The sequence below is a fragment of the Heloderma suspectum genome, chromosome 1, assembly GCF_057233095.1.
Source record: "Heloderma suspectum isolate Gila_16-S chromosome 1, 16-S_ref, whole genome shotgun sequence".
In the NCBI taxonomy this organism is placed as follows: domain Eukaryota; kingdom Metazoa; phylum Chordata; class Lepidosauria; order Squamata; family Helodermatidae; genus Heloderma; species Heloderma suspectum.
In genome coordinates this window covers 26,624,444-26,649,094 of record NC_139458.1, presented here as the reverse complement: position 1 = coordinate 26,649,094, position 24,651 = coordinate 26,624,444, and the positions used below count along the sequence as shown (strand labels likewise).

The following is a 24,651-nucleotide window of genomic DNA, read 5'->3' as shown; positions in this document are numbered from 1 at the left end:
TAAGGTTTGTTTTATGCTGGTGTTTGTTGTTGTTTTTAGAATGCTTGCTGCTCTTGCTGTTTTTACTGTTTTTGTTACCGCATCGGCTTTTATTATGTGAGTTTATTGTTGTATGCCACCGTGGGAAGGCTCCTGCTGTGAAACATGGCCAAGAAATATTTTAAATATTTTTAAATAATTAAAAATAAAATACAGCATCTTTGACAGATGACCAGCTGCTTCAATACCAAATCTACATATTTGATAAGCAACCCCTCTACACCCTCATCCAAGTCATGGATGTGTCAGGAATGCCCCTGTTGCCTTCTGAATCCTCCAATAGCCAGAATCAACACTCAGACAAAAGGGCTGCTTTCCAAGGCTTTAATTCCATTCAGACTAATGAAGCTTACAGATGCTAATTGCCTGAGACTTAGGAGAAATACAAAGGAACAGCCTACTAGGGGTTTCTAAGAGTTAGGATGTCAGATGGTCTCCGTTTGGGGAAAAGCGCAGCAACTCTCTGAACTTAAGGAGTAGGAGGCGATGGTCTCCCCCTCTCCTGTGGGGCCTCGGGGCACAGCTGTTGACATCAAGCCAATTAGGCTGAGCACCTAAGCTCGGCTCCCGCAACCTCTCACTTGTGCCTGCACCTGCGCCTCATGTCTAAAAGCTCAAGTTGTCCCTTCCTTTCCATGCCAGGGTCACTGTTGCTCCCAGGAATGTGAGCGGCGGGGGGGCTCCCCCTCCAGCTGTGCCTCTGAAACCTGAGAGAGTTCCTCTCCCATAGATTGTATCTCCTCCTCAGGATCAGAGCTGCTTTGGGACTCTATGGGCTCAGATCCAACCCTGACAGGATGCTGAACAGCACACAACCTAGGGCCAAGCCCTGCAGTTCTCCACTCATTCTCCAGGAGGATGACAAGCCATCAATCGGCACTGACTGAGTATGGTTTCTCAACCAGCTGTGGAGCCACCTAATTGCAGTATTGCACAATCCCCATTTTACCATCTTGTCCCATTTTTCCAGTTACCAACTGCTGGTATGTGGGCATTTGGATTAAGCTTTGCATATTTAGTCGATCCTCATGCCCAAGGCTAGTGCCACCAACTCTGCTTGAGCTGGAATGTCTGCCAGCCTGTTTCACCTCATTGTTCCAATATTTGGAAAGATTTGGGTGGGGGTGGGGAGTGGAGTTGGGAAAAGGGAAGTAGAAGGAGCAGTCTTTATGTGTCTGTGCATGTATGGATATATATGAGTTGAAGGGGGGAAACAAAGGGACCCCCTTCTGCCTCACCCCTTTCACCAGACCTGTGTGTTTTTGTGTGTAATGTATAGTGTGTGTTGCATTTGTGAATTTTTGTACATTTGTGTGCCATGGGTATGCATGTGAGAGGGAATGTGCATGGGGGCACATGTGAAAATGTGTATGAATAAATGTATTTTCTGCATAGTAGATGAAATTATCAGTCCTCCCACTTGTGATTACATCACTCATAAACCCATTTTAAGACAGCTTCTTGTCTGAACATGGTCCTTCTTGTCTGAATGGTCCTTCTTAGTGACTTTATTAATTGTCCAGTTACCTGATGGGCTTGATGGGAACCTTTAATGACCAAGCAGAAGAGCTTATGAAGGAGCTGGAGAAAAAAGCAGATGGAGAAACTGAAGTGGATGTGATGGACTTGCTGAGACGGGTGACACTAGACATCATTGCAAAGGTATTCAAGGGATGCATTTCCTGTTTCCACTAAGGAGCAGCAAGGACCTCTAATGCAGATACCAACACTGGGCATAGCCAAATGGCAGCACAAAGCATAAAGGAGGGGAAGGGGAAAGGGCTAGGAAGGAGTCATGTTCACTTGCCACACTTTTGAGATTCATGCTTCCTTTGGGGTGACAGATCAGGTAAGAAGGTCTTAAACTTTATGCCTCTCAAATTGAGCTCTAGCACAAAGAAAGAATTTTTGCTGGTACCCAGTGAGATCTGAGCAATACATAAACACTTCCATGGTTTAGATGACTCTTACAATTATTTTTACATTTTTATATGCTACAATTCTGCCACAGTTGGCATTCAAGGTGGCTTAAAATCTCATAAGCACACAAGTATAATAAAAACACAAAACAACAGATTAAATCAGAAAGAATGCCATTTGACAACAAAAGGGGTACACAACCTTTTCAGTCCTAAAGGCCGCATCCGTTGTTGGTGGGCCCCTGGGACCTGCACATGCGTGTGTGTACACACACACTCACACACCATCCACAGTAGTTACAACAAAGATTTACCCAATGAAAGCTCAACTAAAAGCCACATCTGTGGGTAGCAAAATTGGGAAGGGTTATTGGATATTTTGGCTGAGGGGAAGAGAGAATTCTCTCCAACACCTGGAAATCTGATTGGAGGAAATGTTCAAAATTTACCAGAAAATTATTTTCTGAGAAATTTTCGCCCAGTCCTATGAAGCCTCACTCAGTGTGAGCTGAATGCTGGCATAGAAAACTGCAGGTTCTCCTCATAACAAAGGACAGAGTAGCCCATTCTTCATGATAAGGGAACAGCCACAATTGGCACAAGAAAGAACTGGGTTCCATAAGTATATAGCAGCCCCTCCTCCCAGACACTAAAATCTCTGACAGATCTTTTTATTTTCCTTAATATTATCAGGCAGCTTTTGGCCTAGAGCTGAAGACCCTACATGATAACCGAACACCTTTTCCACACGCTGTGAATATGGTCACAGAAGGTCTGAGCAATCTACGTGTTCCTTTATTCGAGGTCAGTGCAGGCTTTTCTCATGCAAGGAAGTTACATTAAGCTTTAATTACATTACATACATTAAGCTTGTCAAGCTTATTCAGATGGCAGTCTGCAAAATTCTGGAACTGGCATCATTGAAAATTTTGACGTGCATGAGCTCATCATGACATGCCCCCAAGGAGAGGCTAAAAATTCAGGCAGCTGTGTTGACCCATATCAACAAACCAGTTCTAGCAGTTTTCATCTCTACCAGGAGCTAACGGATCTTAATTGCCCATTCAAGGCTAAGCCACCCCAAAATACTTTGCATTTTTAAATTATTTTTAAAATGGCTTTTGCTTGTAAATGTTTCTATATTATGCTTTGTATTCTATTTTTAAGGCTTTAATCTGTTATAAACCACCCAGAGAGCTCCAGCTATTGGAGTATATAAATGTTAACAATATATAATAATGGAAACAATATATATTATTCCTGGCAAAATTAATTTCCCCCTAGCTACTGTGAAGGTTGCACCTAAGCTCGGAGGGAACAAGGATTTCTGACAGGGGGCGGAGGGGTGGACAATGTCAGTGTCCCATTGTGTTGGCACTGTGTCCTTGTGAGCCCTTTTTCCACTACACCGCTGTTCCAGAATGGCTTTAAGTTCCAGGAGTCTTGATTCAGTGACTCTTAGCAGTGGGATCCTGGTGTCTCTCAGCATCACCAGGACCGCTCCCTAGAGGAGGAGCCTTGTAGCCTGCTCTCTCCTGTGGTCCAGTGCCACTGCTGCAGGTGGCCAGAGGTGGTATTGCAGCTACAAACCCAGCAGGGAGCAGGTGACACAGGGGGGAAATAATCCTATAAAGCTGGTCCTTGGTCTGAACAACTCATTGCTTAAGCGTGGTATTAGATGGTTATGGATTCCCCATCCCCATGAGCCTACTTGCCTCTAGACTACCGGCCTGGAGCACAGTTAGCACAGACTTCTCTCACACTATTCCTGCTAGAGCAATAGGGCCCCACTGTAGACATGCCCTGGATTCTTGTGCCAGGTCTTGAGCTTGCACTAGCTGACCGGAATAAAAAGGAGAGCAGTACCAAATTACAACTAAATAAAAGAGAGGTAAATCTCACAAGGTCCTGAAGAAAGAGTATAGTGTTTTTATCAGAACACATTTTCAGTTGCTGCACTGACACATTTTGAGTTTGACAACTCTTGTCAGAGGCAGTTCCTTCACTTTAGGGAAAGCAAATGAACTCTTCATTCAGGAGACAAGAAAGTCATTTTCAAGCATTCCAGATGTTGGACTACATCTCCCATTATCCTGACGATTGGCTGATTGGAACTGGAATTCAACAGCATCTGGAGGGTCACAGGTTCCCCAATCCTGCAGTATAATATTTCTTCAGTGCCTTGTGAAGTTCTCTAGCTAACCCCATGCACAACCATAGCACCAGCACTGACTGTGAATTCTCCATTTTCCCACACTGACAGCCATTTTTCTTCTGTCAGTCTAAGAATCCTGAGGTGCATAGAGAGAGATGCTGCTTATGGGAAACATTTGTAGGGCTTTACTACATGAGGCATTTCTTGTGTGCTCATCATTCGCTACTCTCGGTTGTTTACGGGTTCTTTAACAATGTTGTGATCCTCCAGTTTTGCTTCTGTGTCTAACCAGCACTTTCAGCAAGTATTTTTAAAGCAGAGAAGATGAGACATTTAACTGTGAAAGTGAAAGAAAGTGTGATTTCCTCTTGTGTATTTGCACTATTCCTCTACACCACAGTGCCACCTAGAGATTATATAGCAGAAAAGCAGGAAAGAAACACTCCTCCTGTAGTGCTTGGATCTCCGTTCTGCAATGAAACGGAAAGTATTTACAGTGGATTAACAGCCTCATCATGTAGAAAAAGCTCTAAGGCTCAGGCTGGCCAGTTCCCAGTCCAGTCCGAGGTGAGACTGGTTGGTTGGTTGGTTGGTTGGTTGGTTGGTTGATTACATTTCTGAGCCTCTTTTCAGCCAAACTGACCCTCAAGGCAGCTTTCAAAGAACAAATAGTACAATTAAAAAATAAAGAAAACTCCCAATATTATTAAAACAGCAAATATTAATTGCAGTTCAATTGCAGCAAATGGCAAATCATTTGAAAGCACGCACCCCTCCAGCTGTGTAATCTTACAGACTTTTCTTTAAAAAGATTTTGCCAGTGTTCTAATTGAGAGAGGTGAGCAGCCTTGGCAACTAATTCTCCCCCAAGAAGAGAGTTCCACATTGCAGACACCACCACCAGCTAGATAATACTTCATGGGAATGTATTATCACGTGTCTGCCCAGTGCTGTGTTTTGGTTCCTTGCAGCCATCTTCCTGACAACTTCTATTATCTATTTAGTATATGCCATGGAACAGAAAAGTGGTGAAAGAGATTCAGGAAAGTGTGAGGCTGCTGCGTCGTACCGGGAAAGTATGTATCGAGCAGAGGCGTAAGGCCATCCAGGATGGAGAAGAGGTTCCACTGGATATTCTCACTCAGATACTGAAGGGTGCAGGTAGGAGACTCCTTGTGGAAGGAATCTTGATCATTTCTATATATCAATTTATGTACCCCTTTGACAGCAGAAAGTGGCTTACAGCCCTTGATTAATTCCAGTGGTGCCAACTGAAGAAGCTCATCACAATTACTGTATGCCACATTGATTTCTATGAGACTTAGACTGCAATCCTAAAAACTCTTGCTAGGGAGTAAGCCCCATTGACTTACTTCCAAGTAAACATGCATAGGCTTGTGCTGTTATGAGAATTAACTTGAGAAGTTATGGTTGTAGGAATTGGCCCTTATTTGTAATTTCCTCCAAAGGTGTGGGAGACTCTCCATTGATGCCAATGGAGGCTTTGGGTTTTTTTGAGGGGGGGGATTTTGGAAAACAAATGGATGGCAGGAAGGCTTAATCCTCCCATCCTGGGGTGCTATGGTCCAGATCCGAAATGGGGCCATGTGCACCTACTCTAGAGTAAAATGAAAAATAAGGCTCAGTTACGTGCTGCACAATTAACATAACACATAGGGCCGATCTACATTGCACCCGCCATCACAATGAATTCGGTGTCCCGTCGGGTTAAACGCTCTTGCATTAACACGTGATTATTCACACTCACCCATTTTCCCTGTTGCAATGCTTCATCGAATGCGCAAGCTCAGTTCACACTCAAGTGCTGTGCTGTTTTCCTGCTGTTTTCCTATGTGCGCTTGTCTGATCTCGGATGCTAAGCGGGGTCGGCCCCGGTCAGTAGTTGGATGGGCGACCGCCTGGGAATCAGGCTTCCTGCATTGAGCAGGGGGTTGTTGTATCCCCTCAAATGAGACTAAGTTTTACCCCCTCCTATCCCCCGCTCCGGATGTTGTTTTTTTAAATTCAGGCTTTATCCTCGCAGAATCGGGGCTTCTCCGCGATTTTTTTTTTCTAATTCAGGCATGATCTTCAAAGCCTCGTAGTTGTGAAGCATCACAACTTCCAGGCTTCGAAGATCATGCCTCAATTAGAAAAAAAACATCGCGGAGAAGCCCCGATCCTGCGAGGATAAAGCCTGAATTTTAAAAAAAACACATCCGGAGCAGGGGATAGGAGGGGGTAAAACTTAGTCTCATTTGAAGGGATACAACAACCCCCTGCTCAGTGCAGGAAGCCTGATTCCCAAGTGGTCTCCCACCCAAGCACTGACCGGGACCGACCCCGCTTAGCTTCCGAGATCAGACAAGCACGCACACATCCAGCCCTTTGCTTGTTGTTGAGGAAACGGGGGCTGCTGAGGAAGCTATGCGATCGGTAGCTGGAAGAAGACATGGGGCCGTCGAGAGCTGTGATTGGACAGGAGGGAAATACAAACACCGCCGCATATGGACAGGCGGGGGAGGGGACCATGAGTGGATATGGTAGTGAAGGCGGAAAATCAGAGCACATTAAGGGGAAATACTGGGACATTAGGGTACTGAAAGCTGGAGCACAGAAGTGGGAAATTCCAGTTCCAATTCGAGGCGGCTACTGCGTAGTGTGAAAGGTGGGTGGTGAAACCTCATTGGAAGCTAAAAAAGGCGGTAAGTGTAGATCCAGCCATAGTTTGACCCTCAAACTACTAGTTCTGTTCTAACACTGCTTCTGGTTAGCTCCGACAAATCGCACAAGATCTGGACAATGGATACATCAGTATGGGGAAAATATGTTTCCACAGATATTCTCAAGCATGATCTACAATTTAGTCTCAGTATTTTTCCCTTATGGCAATAGGGTTTCACGCTGGGCAAGGCACCCTGGATCTCTATGCCCTGGTAAAATGTACCTTCCCTGCCCCCCATGCTTGGGCCCTGCTCAGGAGCTACTCTAAATATATTTTCTAAATGGAACTGCTTGAGACTTTGGGGGCTTCTGTACGCTCACGACTGCTCACTTACGATAATTTGTGGGTCCTTTACACAATGTTGCCATCTTCCAGGGCCTTTCCTATGGTTTGTGACCTTTATCCCAGTTTTTTTCTTAAGGGGGAAAATCCACTATTTTCTCACCATGGCAATATGAACCGCTGGAACGGCTGTGTGTATTTCTGGAATTGCGCCATACCACAGTGCCATCTAGTGGTTGTATACTAAAACATATAGAAAGGCAGAGAAAGAAAACCCCTGGAAAAAAGCAAATATAAAGGAGCCAATCTTAATCCCATAAAGAATGCAGAAGCAAAAGTCCTGTAAGAGTGTGGGATTTTAGCCTTGTGTAGAGAAGCCCTTATTTTCTACAGCAGTCTTAAGCACTTCCTTTTAGGAAAAGTTTTCACAGCTCCCTCTTCTTTATAATCTTGCACTCCAAATGTCCTGGGCCTTGAAAAACGGAATGTTTCTTGTGTACAACTGAGGTTTCTCCTCTCTTGTGTTCAAGAGGCATTTACTAGACTGGTGAGACCACATCTCCACAGCTATATTTATAGTTTGCTCTCATGTCCCTTGGGAGAGGTATGTCAACCTTGCTCTTTATTTCCTGTCTTGACAGCACAGGAAGAGGAATGTGATGATGAAAACATGCTGGACAATTTTGTCAACTTCTTCTTTGCAGGTTTGTAGGTGTTTTATTCTTTAAATATGAATGCACACACACACACACACCCCATTTGATCAAAGAAGGCAGAAACAGGCTTCCACATGTTCAACCAACTCCAGTGCAGACTGCATTGAGATCTGCATCTTCACCCACTTTGGGATAGTCATGGTCACTTTATTTGTATACCACTTTTCTGTATACATTATGCTCAAAGCAGTTCACAAAATGTTCACCAGGTGTCCAACTGAACTGGCTGGATTCATATTTGGAACAACTAGTGATGCTGGATGGATCCAGGCACACAACTAGTTCTTGTATTTGGCTATTGCTGGCTTGTAGCCAACATCTAAAATTTTTGGCAAATGAGAAAATCAAATTAAATGAGAAATCAAGTTAAAATAATAGGAAGATAGATTTAGGCTTCCATTCTGTGTACACTTACTTGGGAGTAAGACTCACAGTGGGTCCAAGGAAATATGCATAGGACTGCTCTTTTGGTTTATGATTTAGTTATTTATTTAAAATATTTATAAGCTGCCCTAAAATAAAACTTAACACAACAAAACTTAATAAAAACAATACTTAATAAATAATAAAATCAATAATAAAAATGATAAAATTAGCATTAGCATTAAAAACCAGTCAGTGTTATATCCACAACAGATGCAGTAGAATCCTAACTCAGTCACAGGTAAACAAGTTAGGGCCCACATGAAGGCCTGTAAGACTTGTAGCTTCCCTATGTGGAGCAATTTTCCCACTCTTCTCCTTACCTGGAGTTAATCACTGTTCCATAGTGCATGCACACTTACATAAATCATGGTTCCCTGATAAATCAGGGATTGAAAGTATGGTTTGAAATGGATTTGCAAACCACAGTTTTAAGGGAACGTTAACCATGGTTGCCCCCATCATGGATCACTGCCTTGTTGTGGCAAAGGGGCTTGCGTAACTCAGTGAAGCCATAAGCTATGCCGTGCAGGGCCACCCAAGACGGACAGGTCATGGCAGAGAGTTCTGACAAAATGTGGTCCACTGGAGAAGGAAATGGCAACCCACTCCAGTATTCTTGCCAAGAAAACCCCATGGAACGTAGCACAAGGCTAAAAGAGATGACGCTGGAAGATGAGCCCCTCAGGTCGGAAGGTGTCCAATATACTACTGGGGAAGAGCAGAGGGTATTTCCAAGTAGCGCCAGAAAGAGTGAAGCGGCTGGGCCAAAGCCGAAAGGACACTCAGCTGTGGATGTGTCTGGTGGTGAAAAGAAAATCCGATGCTGTAAAGAACAATATTGTTTAGGAACCTGGAATGTCAGATCAATGAATCAAGGTAAGCTGGAGGTGGTCAAACATGAGATGGCAAGATTGAACATCGACATCTTGGGAATCAGTGAACTAAAATGGACAGGCATAGGCGAATTTAATTCAGGCGACCATCATATCTACTATTGTGGGTAAGAATCCCTTAGAAGAAATGGAGTAGCACACATAGTCAACAAAAGGGTGGGAAAAGCAGTACTGGGGTACAATCTTAAAAATGATAGAATGATCTCAGTACGAATCCAAGGCAAACCATTCAACATCACAGTAATTCAAGTCAAGTAGCTGACGAATTCAATTCAAGTAGCTGATGAAGTAATTCAATTCAAGTAGCTGATGAAAGAAGGGAAGCGAAAAGCAAGGGAGAAAGGGGAAGATATATCCAACTGAATGCAGAGTTCCAGAGAATAGCAAGGAGAGACAAGAAGGACTTCTTAAATGAACAATGCAAAGAAGTCGAGGAAAACAACAGAATGGGAAAGACTAGAGATCTCTTCAAGAAAATCGGAGATCTCAAGGGAATGTTTTGTGCAAAGACGGGCATGATAAAGGACAAAGAAGGCAGGGACCTAACAGATGCAGATGAGATTAAGAGGTGGAAAGAATACACAGAAGAACTATACAGGAAAGATCTGAATGTCCCTGATAGCCATGAAAGTGCGGTCACTGAACCTGAGCCAGACATCCTAGAGAGTGAAGTCAAGTGGGCCTTAGGAAGCATTAGTAACAACAAAGCTAGCGGAGATGACAGTCTTCCAGCTGAGCTATTTAAAATCCTAAAAGATGATGCTGTTAAAGTGCTGCATTCAATATGCCAAGAAATTTGGCACACTCAACAATGGCCACAAGACTGGAAAAGGTCAGTTTACATTCCAATTCCAAAGAAGGGCAATGCCAAAGAGTGTTCAAACTACCGCACAATTGCACTCCTTTCACATGCCAGCAAGGTGATGCTCAAAATCCTACAAGCTAGGCTTCAGTAGTATGCGAACCGAGAACTACCGGAAGTACAAGCTGGGTTTCAAAGAGGCAGAGGAACTAGAGATCAAATCGCCAACATTCGCTGCATCATGGAGAAAGCAAGAGAATTCCAGAAAAACGTCTATTTCTGCTTCATTGACTACGCTAAAGCCTTTGATTGTGTGGATCACAACAAACTGTGGCAAATTCTTAAAGTGATGGGAGTACCAGACCACCTTACCTGTCTCCTGAGAAACCTGTACGAGGGTCAAGAAGCAACAGTAAGAACCAGACATGGAACAACCGAGTGGTTCAAAATTGGGAAAGGAGTACGACAAGGCTGCATATTGTCACCCTGCTTATTTAACTTATATGCACAGTACATCATGAGAAATGCCGGATTGGATGAATCAGAGGTCGGAATTAAGATTGCTGGGAGAATTATCAACAACCTTCGATATGCAGACGATACCACCCTAATGGCAGAAAGCGAAGGGGATCTAAAAAGCCTCTTGTGGAGGGTGAAAGAGGAGAGTGCAAAAGCTGGTTTGAAACTCAACATTAAAAAAACGAAGATCATGGCATCTGGCCCTATCACTTCCTGGCATATAGAACGGGAAGAAATGGAAGCAGTGACAGATTTTACTTTCTTGGGCTCCAAGATCACTGCAGATGGTGACTGTAGCCATGAAATTCAAAGACGCTTGCTCTTTGGGAGGAAAGCTATGGCAAACCTAGACAGCATAGTAAGAAGCAGAGACATCACCTTGCCGACAAAGGTCCGTCTAATCAAAGCTATGGTTTTCCCAGTAGTAATGTATGGCTGTGAGAGCTGGACTATAAGGAAGGCTGAGCGCCGAAGAATTGATGCTTTCGAACTGTGGTGCTGGAGAAGACTCTTACGAGTCCCCTGGACTGCAAGGAGGTCAAATCAGTCCATCCTAAAGGAAATCAACCCTGAGTGCTCATTGGAAGGACAGATAGTGAAGCTGAAGCTCAAATATTTTGGCCACCTAATGCGAAGAGAAAACTCTCTGGAAAAGACCCTGATGCTGGGAAAGACTGAAGGCAAAAGGAGAAGGGGACGGCAGAGGATGAGATGGCTAGATAGCATCATGGATGCAATGAATATGAACTTGAGCACGCTCCGGGAGAGAGCGCAGGACAGGAAGGCCTGGCGTGCTATGGTCCATGGGGTCACGAAGAGTCGGACACGACTGAACGACTGAACAACAACAACAACCATGGTTGCATATGTATTGCAAAAACCATGGGTAACAACTATAATATTTTTATTTATGTGTGGTTTTAGGAGACATACATGCTCAGTAATTTAGCTCCCAGAAAGTCTGTCCCCAGAGTCAAGAATTATGCAGATGCGCCAAGGTATTAACAGAACAGTAATATTCATTCCAGCTACAACAGAGCCCAGAACAGAGCCAGTGTGGTGTACTGGTTAGACTGAGGGGGTGTCGACCAGCGATTTACTCCGAGACGGCTGCGTGTTGAGGTTATTAGGGATACATGATGTCGTGGCCATCCAGCAGCCACCCCGGAGCTTATCAGGGAAAACCCGGATTTCCTGAGACTGCTTAAAGTCCGATTCTTTTCCTTAAGTCGGGTTCTCCCCAGTATAGTTGTTGTATGCCCCAACCTCCACATTTAGCTCAGGGATGCTAGCTCTGCCCAGGGCTGTGCCTTTCACCATGACCCCAGTCAAGGGGTATTTCCTCCCACTGTGCTGAATGAGGCTTGCCCTGTGAATGCCCACAGAAATAACAGAGAAGCCCCTCAACTGACAGGGCACATTTTAAAGCCCAATTCCTTAAGTGTGATTAAACGCGATCTCGGGGCTCTGATTCATGGCATTAGAAAGTAATTACTTCACAGCTTCCTTATAGAGATCCTGTGAGTTAAAATGGGAGCTGGTTTCTGTCTCTTTCCCACAACAAACCCATTAGTGTCTCCTCAGAAGTAACTCCCATTGCGGTCAATGAGGCTTGCCTTTGAATGCCCACATCAGAAATTACAGAGATCCCCCTCAATTGAAATTGCACATTTTAAAGCCCAATTCCTTAAGTGCGATTAAGCAGCGATCTCCCCGATTCATTGCCTTAGGATGTAAGTACTTCACAGCTTCGTGATATCCTGTGGGTTACAATGGGGGCTCATTTCTTTCTTTGTGTTTACTGCTCTCTTTCCCATAACAAGCCCATTGCTGTCTCCTCAGATGTAACTCTCATTGTGGTCAATGAGGTCTTGTGGGTTACAATGGGGGCTGGTTTCCATCTTTGTGTTCTCCCCACCCCCACCCCACTTCCCAGCACAAGCATGTGTGCGTGTACTTGGAGGTAACTCCCATTGTGCTCAATGAGGCTTGCTCCTGAAATGCAGGTATATCTGCACTTTCAGGGGGAAACAGAAGGCGGGAAGAAGGGGGAGCCTCTCTTATTGGCTGAGCAGCCCCTGCCCTGCCAGTCAGATGATGTTCACTCCAACCCCCACCCCCACCATGAAGTATGTTCTGTGAAGCAATTTTTACTGGTCCGGAGAATCTGCTCGTGGAACCCTGCTCGCAGCAAAGCCAATTCCTTTTTAAAAAAATCTAGTACTCCTCCGTTAGCTTTTCCTTCCATTGTCTTGGGAAAAGGGCCTGAGACTTGGAAGATCTGGGTTCTAGTCCCCACTCAGCCATCAGGCTCACTGGGTGACTTAGAGCCAGTCACTGATTCTCAGCCTAACCTATCTCACAGGCTTGTTATGAGGATAAAATGGAGAGGAGGATCATGTAAGCCACCTTGGGTACCTTGCAGGAGGAAAAAAGGTGAGATACAAATGTAATAAATAAATATGACTGAGAGTCAAATACAAAGACAGACAGACCTTTCAGGAAGCAGGATTCTTGATCTTCAGATCGATATTGTGAAAGCTGCAACTGGATTGGTTAGAAGTGCTCTATGATCTCCTTCTGGAACCCTGCCTTCCTGCAGCCTCTGGCTGGTGTTTGGTAAAAGGGTCTGCCACTGCTGCTCTTCAAGCTGTTTCACACATTACATTTTTAACATGCTCATACAAAACAATTTCTGTATAGGTGTAAAAACGTAATGTGTGTATAACACATATTTACCAGTGACTGAACCATAGAGGAGCTTGGATTGGCCAGACACACCTTTTCAGGAATCATTTTGGGGAGTGGTGGGGATGGGCTTACTAAATTTCCTAAAGTCACTTTTGCTAGTGGCTTCTTCTCTTACCAAATGCAACAAATTTCTGCCACGAGATTGTAAGTATTTAAAGGACTTTATTTTGCAAAGTAGCAGATTGTGATCTTTAGTTTTATTCCTATTCCCCTGCCTCACCTAATTCATTTCTCTATCCTGAAGGTCATGAAACCACTGCTAATCAGTTATCTTTCACCATAATGGAGCTTGGACGGCACCCAGAGATAGTTGTAAAGTAGGTAAACTTCACTGTTTGCTTATTGTCTTTTACATTATTTTTGTAACTTGTGATGATTGTTTCTGCAAGTTGCAATTTTCACATTTATTTTTTAAGGTTTGTGACTTGAGGGGAAAATTCACACAATTATTTTTTTGTCCACAGAAGCCATCTTTGGATACTTGCTCATATGGATAAATGTAATATATGAATCAGGAAATCATTAATATAGTTATCTGTAATTAATGTTATCACAGCATTACTGTTCCCCATCTGCACAGTCACAACTATGGTTATTGATTGTGTTTCTGGGATTGTTCTGTTTCATAATGTTAGGTTTATCCATATGAGTGACAATAATATTGTGTGAAGTGGCCCTAAGGCCTTGCTTACTGAAAAATTATCATTTGCCCAACTGATTCATGTGATTGTATGAAGACCCACTGAATATCCAGACTGCTATTTTTCTTATAACCAAGGAACAGCTGCCAATGAAATCAATTGAAAGAAAACCTTAATTGTCTCTAACAATTAAAAGACCACCAATATTATACAGCAATCCAATTTATTTTTAGTTTAATGCCTTCATTAGAGGTTTTACAACATGATTTCCCAAATCAGTGAATTTACACTATAGGAGAAGACATGGGCTCTTTCCTTGCTTCATAAACCATGGAAAAGAGATACGGGGAGCAGGGGCACAGAAGTGGCCAAGGGTAGTTTGGGGTTAGGGTGAAAATTGCCTTTATCTCAAGAAACCAGAATGATCCAGCAGTGGCAGAGCAGATAAGAGAGGGCATAGTCTGGACGCAGGGCATAGTCTGAAGGCACATGAAGCAGTCACCGTGCTGAAGCTAAGTGTCAGGAGCGCCCTAGCTGCCTCTTGCAGTCCCCTCCAATAGCCAACTCAGGACACAGACGACGGGGATTCTTTCTGAAGCTTTATTCCTTTATTGCTTTATGACTCTTTCAGATAAAAATCACTAGCGACTAAGCAAGGAACAGCACTGGGGAAAGATAGCAGAGTAGCCTAAGCTCCAGGTAAGGCAGTTGGTCCCCGTTTGAAGGGGAACCACAGGAAGACTCTGAACTTATGGGCTATGGAGAGATCCTCCCTCTTTCCCTTGGGTCCTCGGGACACGACCGTTGTTTGAGCACCAAACGAGCGGTATGCCTCCTTTCGGCACCCTCCATCTGTTGTCGCTCCCTGTGTCTGCGCCGAGCATCCAGCAAGCCCCCCTCCAGTGCTCTCTCACTGCCAGGGTCACTATCTATCCCAGGAATGCTGGCAGGAGGAATCTCTGCCAGCTGCTGTGCTTATGAGAGATGAGCGAGCTCCTCTCCCATGGATTGCTGTTCCTCCTCAGAATCAGAACTGCTCTGGGGCTCTATGGGCTCAGTTTCCACCCTGAGTTTCCACAGGTTTGGGTCTGGTCAGTGCTTGGAGGGGAAACCACCTGGGAACCACATGTAGCCACGTTGAGTTCCACAATGGAAGAAATGTGGGATATAAATGTAATAAATAAATAAATAGGAAAGGGAGGCTACTCCCTCACCACCACCCTGCTCCTCCTCCTATGAGACAAACCAATGTGAAGCATGTTCCCTGTGGACATTTAAAAAAACACTGTCCCAGTTATTGATAACTCAAGGCCTACAATTCTATAACAATCTCCTTAACGCTGACCTCTATTCAGGGCAGAGTTAAGCAGATGAAGACTATTAATGTCAAAGAATTTATGTTGAAGACAGATGTAATATTTAAAGAGTGCTCAGAGTGGGTTCTTCACCTCCAGTATGAGCTTGGTTTCTTCTGGCTTCACAATTTAGATGACATATATATTATCAAGTTGAATGCTGGATCAGCCATCAGTCTTGTCGCTTCCTGCCTCCTCCATATGGTAGTAGGCAGTCGATGATGATGATGATGATTGGATTGTAAGCACTGAAAATAGGGACTAAGTATGCAGGTGTTCATCTTCCCCGGATCTCAGTCCATTCACAGTAGAACCACAGGACATTTGGCCTATGTAAGGAAGTTATGATGCAGAAGGTAAACCCTCACCTTTTCAAATAGAGAAGTCTTCCATTTAGCATAAATGATCAGTGAGCATTTGACTAAACAAAGTTTCTCCTGCCTCTGCTTCTTAGACTTCAGGCTGAAGTGGATGAAATCATTGGCATGAAGAGAAATATTGCCTATGAAGATCTTGGGAAGCTCAAATACCTATCACAGGTACATTTGAATAACAAGGCCACAGATAACCCAGAGACGCTCTGAATACTCCTGCTATGCTTTAGCACAGCTGGTAAGAGCAATACATTGGTTTCCATGAGAAACATGAAGCATGATGCTGGCATCATTTTATTACCTCAAACAACATGAGAAATATGTCCCATGCTGAAACCTTGTAAGAATGTGTAGTTGTTGAGCAAAATCTTAGCAGCCATATTACCATGGGACACCTTTTACTGATTACAACTCTGGACATGGCAAAGTTTTGGAGTTCCACATTACTCCAATTTTGTCTGTTCCATCCCTGCGACAGCAGCATAGCTCAGTAAGTCAGCCAATGATTAATAAAGGTTCCACCACAACTACAAAATCCCTTAGTGTGTGTATATGGTGCAGTAAATATACTGTTGTTACTCGTCTGTTGTGCACTATCAACACTTCTTCCCTCGGAGGTTCTTATGTAGTAGGATAACACTTCCCAAGCACTTAAAAAATCCAAATATCTTAGAACTACGATACTTAAAGGGCCACGGTGGCTCAGTGGTTAAGACGCTGTGCAGACCGGAAGGTCGGCAGGACAGCAGTTTGAGACCTGAGTGCCGCATGACGGAGTGAGCTCCCGTCTTCAGTCCCAGCTCCTGCCAACCTAGCAGCTCGAAAGCAAGAAATTGCAAGTAGATAAATAGGTACCGCCTCAGAGGGAAAGGTAACAGCGTTCCGTGCACCTCGGTGTTCAGTCATGCCGGCCACATGACCACGGAAGCGTCTTCGGACAGCGCTGGCTCTTCGGCTTAGAAACGGGGATGAGCACCGCACCCTAGAGTCGGACATGACTGGTTGGGGACACCTTTACCTTTACGATACTTAAAGGACCTATTTGAGTCTGCCCATCTGCTCAGAGGCCCTTCTCTCAGTCCCATCACCATCAAGACTGGTGAGAATATCAGAGATGGCCTTTTCCACTGTACTGTCAAGGCTGTGGAATTCCTTCCTGTGGGAGATGTGGTGAAGACCACCAATTTAGGTGGCTTTAAAAGGGGATTAGACAAATTAACGGAAGGTAAGGGTATCAGTGGCTACTAGTCATACTACCTCCAGGATTAGTAGCAGAATGCCTGTGTATAGCAGCTCCTGGGGAATAACAGTAAGAGAGGACAATTGCCCTCATGTCCTGCTTGTGGGCTTCCCAAAGGCATCTGGGAAACAGGCTACTTGATAGGTCTTTGATCTGATGCAGCAGGACTCTTCATGTGTTCTTATTTTTCTGGCTCCCTCCTTAATGGTATTTAGACAATGACTGAAAATGTATCTATGCCAGAAGGCCCTTGGCCTGGATGGCATGTGAATGGTTATCTATTTGGCTTCTTAAAGATATAGATTGTGCTTCTCTGTGTGTGAAGAAATGTCCTGTATATAACTGCGGTTGCTGTGTAATGTTTACTTTGTGTGGCCTCTGTGAGGCAATAATGTATCTGAGTACCCCAGAAAAATATGAAACTTTCCCTCAGACAGCAGATGTATTGTTACCGCACTTGCTGTGTTGTTGTGTGAAAGCTAAACTACACCCTAGGTTCCATACAGAGCGTGCAGCTGATGCTTACATTTTTTTACTTCAGTGTAAGTGTGCAGCCCCCAGTCAGGACCACCACATGTGGGTAGATGAGGTTTCAACCTCCCCCTGCATTGGGATTAGAAAAAGAAAAAACCTCCATTAGTGTGCAGGGGGGATTTAGGGGGGATTTAGGGGGGAAGTGGCTGGGTGGGAAGGTTTAAACCTCTCCTACCTGTGTGTGGTGGTCCCAATCCAGACTGGGGTCCAGATACTTACATAAAGGTTAACAAACCCCCCAGTGAGGATCAGCTGCATGCTATGTATTTAACGTACTGTGTACTTTAACCCGGAATGCCATAGACACCAATTGGATGTTTTCTGCAATGTTATTGGTGAAAAGCCAGCATACCAAACTAAATCCACCTCCCTCTCACACACACAATTTTGTGAACTTCCTTTTTGCTATTAAAAAGAGCTGGTATGGTGTAGCGGCTAGAGTGATGGTCCGGGACTCAGGAGATCCGCATTCTAGTCCCCACTCTGCCATGAAGTCCACTGGGTGACTTTGGGCTAGTCACTGACTCCCGCCTAACCTACCTCACAGGGCTTTTGTGAGGATAATGTGGAGAGGAGGAGGAGGACCATCTTAGCTGCCTTGGGTTCCTTGCAAGGGGAAAAGGCAGGATATAAATGTAATTAATAATAATAATAATAATAATAATAATAATAATTTAAAAATATCTGCCAAACTTGCTATCCCTTCCCCACCCTGTTAAGTGCTGTGAGAATATCAGGCTATTGCTGCTGAGTCAGGCCTAGTGAAATAATCGTATTGGGTTGTACAGAAAGACCTTAAGCCTTCACGTGGCTACCTCGTCACCAACAACCAAATGAGGAAGATCACTTTTGGTGGACTAAGGCTGAGGGTGAGCTCTTTGCTGAAAGGAAAGGAAAGGTTCCTCCTGTGCATGCACCGGGTCATTGCTGACCCATAGAGGGACGCCGCTTGCACTGGCGTTTTCATGGCGGACTATAGCAGGGTGGTTTGCCATTGCCTTCCCCAGTCGTGACTACTGGAGTTTAAACCAAAGGACTCCTAATACAAGGAGATGCGGCTTTTCTAGTGCCATCACCTGGCCTCATTCATGGAAGTCCAGATGGTTCCATCTTCTGTTTGTGACCCTCCTGCATTTTCTTGCCACTTCTTTGGTAATTTTCTTTCACACACAAAAATCTGTTAAGGAGAAAAAGATGGATCAGCTGAACAATGTCTTCTGATTTCTAACCTCTGTGTGGAACCCCAAGTCTGTCTATCTACCAAATCATGCTAGCTAAGAAAGAAATGGCTGTGCTGCCCACATTGTGTTAGATCAATTTTCATTGGTTCAGGTTCTCAAAGAAGTCCTTCGGCTGTATCCACCAGCTGCATCCACTCTACGTTGGACAGGAACGGAAAATGTAATTGAAGGAACCAAAATTCCAGCAAACACCACTCTGATTGTAAGTCTGTTGAATGGACTGTCACGAACAGTTATCTGAAAGATACTGGCATTCAACACAAAACCTCCATAGATGTAACTGGTATCTCACCAGTATTAAAAGAACTATTACTATACTGGCTAGCGGTTCATTTCAGGGACAAATTCTAAACACTAAGATGCTCCGATCTTGTGAGGTGAGGCAGGTGGCTACCAGGGAGAGAGCCTTTTTGGTGGTAGCCCTCCTTCTTTGGAACAACCTCCCCAAACAGATCTGCAAGGCATCTTCATTGGTGAGCTTCAAGTGACAGGTTGTACGTTTTCTATTCAGCAAAACTGTGGATTTATGATTTTAGGCTGTTAGGTTTTAATGCTACTGATTTTGCTGCTTTTGTTTTATTCATTATTTATTAATAATATTTATCTACTGCCTTTCTACAAATGTCACCAAGGTAGTTTACAATAATTTAAATAAAAACATAAAAGCAATAAAACCATATTAAAATATTGAAACTATGTTAAAACCACTGTTCACATTTTAAAAGGCGAAATTAAAGAGGTGTGTTTGAACTTCTTTCCAAAAAGCTGAGAGAGTGAGGGTGCAATGCTATGCATGTTTAGACAGGAAAAAAAGGCTACAACTCCCAGCAGCCCCCAGCCAGTATGGGGGCTGGAGCATCCAGGGCGTTGTATGACTTTTTCTGTCTAAGGATGCATAGGATTGCACCCTGAAGAACAAAACTTAGACCTGAAGGAAGAGCATTCCACCATTTGAGAGTGTTGGAGGAGAAAACCCTTTTATATGTCACTGACAAATAGGCCTCTGCAAGCAGTTGTGACCTCAAAAGGGCCTCTCATCCAGACCTTAATAACTGGACAGGTTTATAACAAGTAAGGTGGACCCTCAGAGAGAGAGGCCCTAGGCCCTAAGCCTTGAATGAGGCCCAGAAAACAATTGGCAACCAGAGCAGATATTTCAATATAGGGGAGATATGATCACGATACCTGCACCAGTTAGTAGCCTAGCTGCCATATTTAGCACCAAGTGAAGTTTACGGGTATTCTTCAAGAATGGCCCTCCATATAGTGTGTCAGTGTAGTCTAACCACGATGTCAAGGCATGAATAACTGTTGCCAGATCAGACTGATCCAGGAAAGGTTGCAGCTGATTTTCAGGGTGGAAACTGAGCCCATAGAGCCCCAGAGCAGTTCTGATTCTGAGGAGGAACAGCAATCCGTGGGAGAGGAGCTCGCTCATCTCTCACAGGCACAGCAGCTGGCAGAGATTCCCCCTGCAGGCATTCCTGGGATAGATAGTGACCCTGGCAGTGAGAGAGTGCTGGAGGGGGGCTTGCTGGACGTTCGGTGCAGACACAGGGAGCGACGACAGATGGGGGGCACGGAAAGGAGGCTTAGCGCTCGTTTGGTGCACAAACAACGGTTGCATCCCAAGGACCCAAGGGAAAGAGGGAGGATCTCTCCCTAGCCCATAAGTTCAAGGTCTTCCTGTGGTTCTCCTTCAAACAGGGACCAACTGCCTTACCTGGAACTTAGGCTACTCTGCTGTCTTTCCCCAGTGCTGTTCCTTGCTTTGTCGCTAGTGATTAGTACCTGAAATAGTCATGAAGTAATAAAGGAATAAAGTCTCAGAAAGAATTCCTCGTCGTCTGTGTCCTGAGTTGGCTATTGGTGGGGACTGCAAGAGGCAGCTAGGGCGCTCCTGACACTGATGCACTAAATGTAATTGTGCAAATGCACTCTTTGTAACCGGCTGGGGCATGCTGGGAGTTGTAGGACTGTTTTCTCTCTAAACATGCATAGGATTGTGCCTTAAAACATTTGGAGAGCACCTGGTTGGGGAAGGCTGTAGGAGACCAGACATGACAATACATAAAAGACTCATCTTCTCTTGGCAGTTTTGCACATATGTGATGGGACGCATGGAAAGGTTTTTCAAGGACCCGCTTGTCTTCAATCCTGATCGATTTAGGAAAGGCCAGCCAAGGTGATAAAATTGTGTTAAACATCCATTTGTTTTAACAATATGTATAATTTGCAGTTTATGTCAGAAACGTTCACCATCTTGCCATTTACTACTGAGCACCAGGACATAGAGAGGACATCTGGATGTTTACTGAAAGTTGGCTTTAAGTTTTACTGTTAAATGTCTGACCTTCCTGACATTTCCTCCTTGGCTTTCACAGTATCTTAAGAATTACCAGTAAATATCAACATTTACCAAAAACTAACTTACTAGGTTTTTCAAGGGACCAGGAAAAAATGTTCTAGCCTTCTCTTCTGTCTTTAACATCTTGTTCTAGAGAAATTAGAGGTGGAGCTCTTCTCAGCATAGAAATAAGCATTGCCACCTGCTAATCTCTGCAGATCAAGCTGTTCTTAAAGACACAGGAACAGGTACTGGTGAAAAATGTCAGCAATCCTTCTACCTATGCAGGGCATAGATTATACTCAGTTTTAAGTGTAAATGTATCTCATTTTGACAATACCATCTCAATAAATGCCAACTGTCTTGTGTATGTGTGTTTTTAGGCCCTACTTTACGTACTTCCCATTTTCCCTGGGACCTCGTTCCTGTATTGGGCAGAAATTTGCACAGGTAAGCAAGGCAGAAAAGTGCATAGATAAGTATATAAAATAAATAAACAAATCAGACAGAGGAAGGTGGGCAAAGTGACTTGTGGAACAGCAAAGTGGGAGGAGCTATGGCTTCACAGTTTCTCCCTCAGTGTTTAGTGGGAGAAGCGCCATCTCCCAGTATTGTTTCAGAAAATCAATGGAAAGATATTGGGAAATGAATAAACAAGTAACTTGCTCAAGAACCTGACTACAAGACAGAGGTGAATTTAGGGAAGGAAGGCAGCAAAGGATATTTTGAAAATATATTTTTGAAAATGTGTACACATGGGAACGAGTTAAGAGGGCAGTGAGGGAAATTCCAGTAGCTGTAATGGATAACATTATGTTATGGGAGCAGAAATAGGTTGAGACGATGGAAATTCAAGAAGAAATTCAAGAAAAAATTCAGATTTGTGCTTAATTTTGTTTAATAAGGTTTGAGAGATTTACCTCCTTTTTATTGTATTATTTAGGGTGGATGGGTACAAAAACAGATATAAAATGAGACTATAAATGAGTATGGGCACTATGTTAAGCTAGGCACTTTATGTTCTATGTGTTCTTTCTCAAAATGGCTACAGCCCGCTCACCATTTCATTTTTGTTTTTATAATAGATGGAGGCTAAACTGGTGATGGCCAAATTACTGCAGAGGTTTGAATTCAAGCTGGTTCCACCACAGAGCTTTAAAATTTTGGATGCAGCAACACTGAGACCATTAGATAGCATAGTATGCAGACTGGAACCACGCCACCAGTTTGGTTATGAAGATTAAATTAAATACTGACCATGGTGGGGGTATTCTCAAATGTATTTTGGAATTCATACAGGAATGTGTTTAAAATGCATTTCTTAATCTCAGTGTAAACAAAAATCAGCCCCCACTACTGAAGACAGAAGATTACAAAGCAGTGAAAATCTACAAAAGACAGAGATTACAAAGCAATGAAAACGTCTCTAACACTGAGTTTAAATATTTACAGCTCCCTGCTATGCATGTTTGCTCAGGAGTAAATGCTGTTTAGTTCACTAGGATTTATTTATAGATAAGTGCACACAGGATTGCAGTCTTAATCTTGTACAAAAAATTCAGTCATAAATTTAACAAGAATTAAAGACACAAGACTCAGCCAAGCAAAATTAACATGAGTTAAATAAAGCTGAGTTCCCTAGGTATATGAAGCAACTTGGGCCCTTGCTAAAGACCCGTATGGTGGAAAGGATCTTTGTCTTCTGATTTAACGTCACTAAAAACAATATTTCACAATTTATTTCTATCCATTCCTGCTTCAGAAGAATGGTATTATTTTCCAGTGTCCAGCGTGACCTAATCCAGCAGCAACCAGTCCATTTACTATTACATCATCCAATTTTGTAGATACCACATATTAAGTTCAGAAAATGTCTGGTTTATTACAGCCTTCCCCAACCAGGTGCCCTCCAAATGTTTTAAGGCACAATCGTATGCATGTTTAGACAGAAAACATGGCTGGCTGGGGCATGCTGGGAGTTGTAGGCTTTTTTCCTGTCTAAACATGCACAGGATTGCACCCTTAGACTACAACTCCTAGAATTCCTGACCATTGGTCATGCTGGCTGGGGCTGATGAGAGTTGAAGTCCACAACATCTGGCGGGTCCCAGGCTAGGGAAGGCCGGTGTGATGGGACAGAAATATTTAGTATATCCTATCCTATTTTGTATATGGTTTTAAAGGAACTCCACTGGCTGCTAATATGCTTCTGGTCGATGTTTTGTTTAAAGTCTTAAAGAGCTTGGGACCTCAACATTTGAGGGGGTGCTTCTTCCTGGTCTATGTATTCGTGCCTGAGTATTAAGATCTGCCAAGGAGACTTTCCGCCATGCCCCAGGGTTGGGAGATGTACATAATGCAGAGACCTAAGAGAGGGCCTTCTCAGCTGTGGCCCACCAGCATGGAATGCGCTCCCTCCGGAAGCCCAGCTGCCACTAATGCTGGCTTCATTTCAGCATGAAGTTAAGACCTGGCTCTCCATCCAAGCTTTTGGGTCTCATTGACCATAGCTCAGTTCTTATTTGCTATTGTTGTTTTTAATATACTGGATTGTTGTTTAATTTTTTTTTGATCAATTGTTTTTACTGATTGCATTCTATCCTGAGATCCATTGATACAAATCAATAAAAAACCATTCTCTGAAAATTATGTATTTTCTGTTGTTGTTTATTCGGTCAGTCACTTCCGACTCTTCGTGACTTCATGGACCAGCCCACACCAGAGCTTCCTGTCGGCTGTCACCACCCCCAGCTCCCCCAAGGTCGAGTCCGTCACCTCCAGAATATCATCCATCCATCTTTCCCTTGGTCGGCCACTCTTCCTTTTGCCTTCCACTTTCCCTAGCATCAGCATCTTCTCCAGGGTCTCCTGTCTTCTCATTATGTGGCCAAAGTACTTCAGTTTTGCCTTTAATATCATTCCCTCAAGTGAGCAGTCTGGCTTTATTTCCTGGAGTATGGACTGGTTTGATCTTTTTGCAGTCCAAGGCACTCTCAGAATTTTCCTCCAGCATCACAGTTCAAAAGCATCTATCTTCCTTCGCTCAGCCTTCCTCATGGTCCAGCTCTCGCAGCCATAGGTTACTACGGGGAATACCATTGCTTTAACTATGCGGACCTTTGTTGTCAGTGTGATGCATTTTCTACAGCATAGGAAAAAACAAGCTCTCTCCTCATTTAAAACCAACAGTTGTCATCTCTGGATCTATTAATTCTTTCTGCTTTTAGAGTTGTGAAATGTTGCCGAGTAGCCATGATATAACAATTTTTCCCACTTTAAATAAAAATCGAGACCTTTACTTGAACAAGAAAGTTTTTCTTGAGGTTTACCATTACTTGAACCAAGGTTCAGATAGAATATTGTGTTAAGGTATTTCTCCATTTTTTAAAGAAATTATATTTGAATTCTATTTTGCTCTATTTTAAGGGCAGAATTCTATGCATGTTTAGACAGAAAAAGTCCTACAACTCCCAGCATGCCCCAGCAAGCATTGCTGGATGGGGCATGCTGGGAGTTGTAGGACTTTATTCTGTCTAAACATGCATAGAATTGCACCTTACGGGACAATCCTATGGGGGTAGGCGGCTGCCTCTGAACTCGGAGGCAACGGCCTATCCAATGCAGGGCGGGTGGAGCACCTCCGTGCTCTGGCTGCCCTGCATTTGCGGCTAGATGGCCGATTTCGGCTGTCT

At 43.7% G+C, this 24,651-nt stretch overlaps 1 protein-coding gene across 4 annotated transcripts in view; it reads left to right on the top strand.

Annotated features, from left to right (window-relative positions):
- The window catches only part of LOC146357042 (cholesterol 24-hydroxylase-like), a 36,622-nt gene extending 13,014 nt beyond the window's left edge, over window positions 1-23,608 (top strand). The window contains exons 6-16 of one of the 4 annotated variants that reach the window (XM_084839089.1): window positions 1,563-1,701; window positions 2,652-2,762; window positions 5,118-5,274; window positions 7,762-7,824; window positions 13,472-13,544; window positions 15,678-15,762; window positions 18,704-18,814; window positions 18,951-19,085; window positions 20,709-20,797; window positions 21,343-21,409; window positions 22,045-23,608. In XM_084839089.1, coding sequence (XP_084695215.1) covers window positions 1,563-1,701; window positions 2,652-2,762; window positions 5,118-5,274; window positions 7,762-7,824; window positions 13,472-13,544; window positions 15,678-15,762; window positions 18,704-18,814; window positions 18,951-19,085; window positions 20,709-20,797; window positions 21,343-21,409; window positions 22,045-22,203 — 1,189 coding nt within the window. In that variant the 3' untranslated portion in view covers window positions 22,204-23,608. The remainder of the gene's footprint in view (window positions 1-1,562; window positions 1,702-2,651; window positions 2,763-5,117; window positions 5,275-7,761; window positions 7,825-13,471; window positions 13,545-15,677; window positions 15,763-18,703; window positions 18,815-18,950; window positions 19,086-20,708; window positions 20,798-21,342; window positions 21,410-22,044) is intronic. The other 3 variants (XM_084839110.1, XM_084839099.1, XM_084839121.1) reach the window with 3 other exon arrangements.
- Window positions 23,609-24,651: the final 1,043 nt, after the last annotated feature.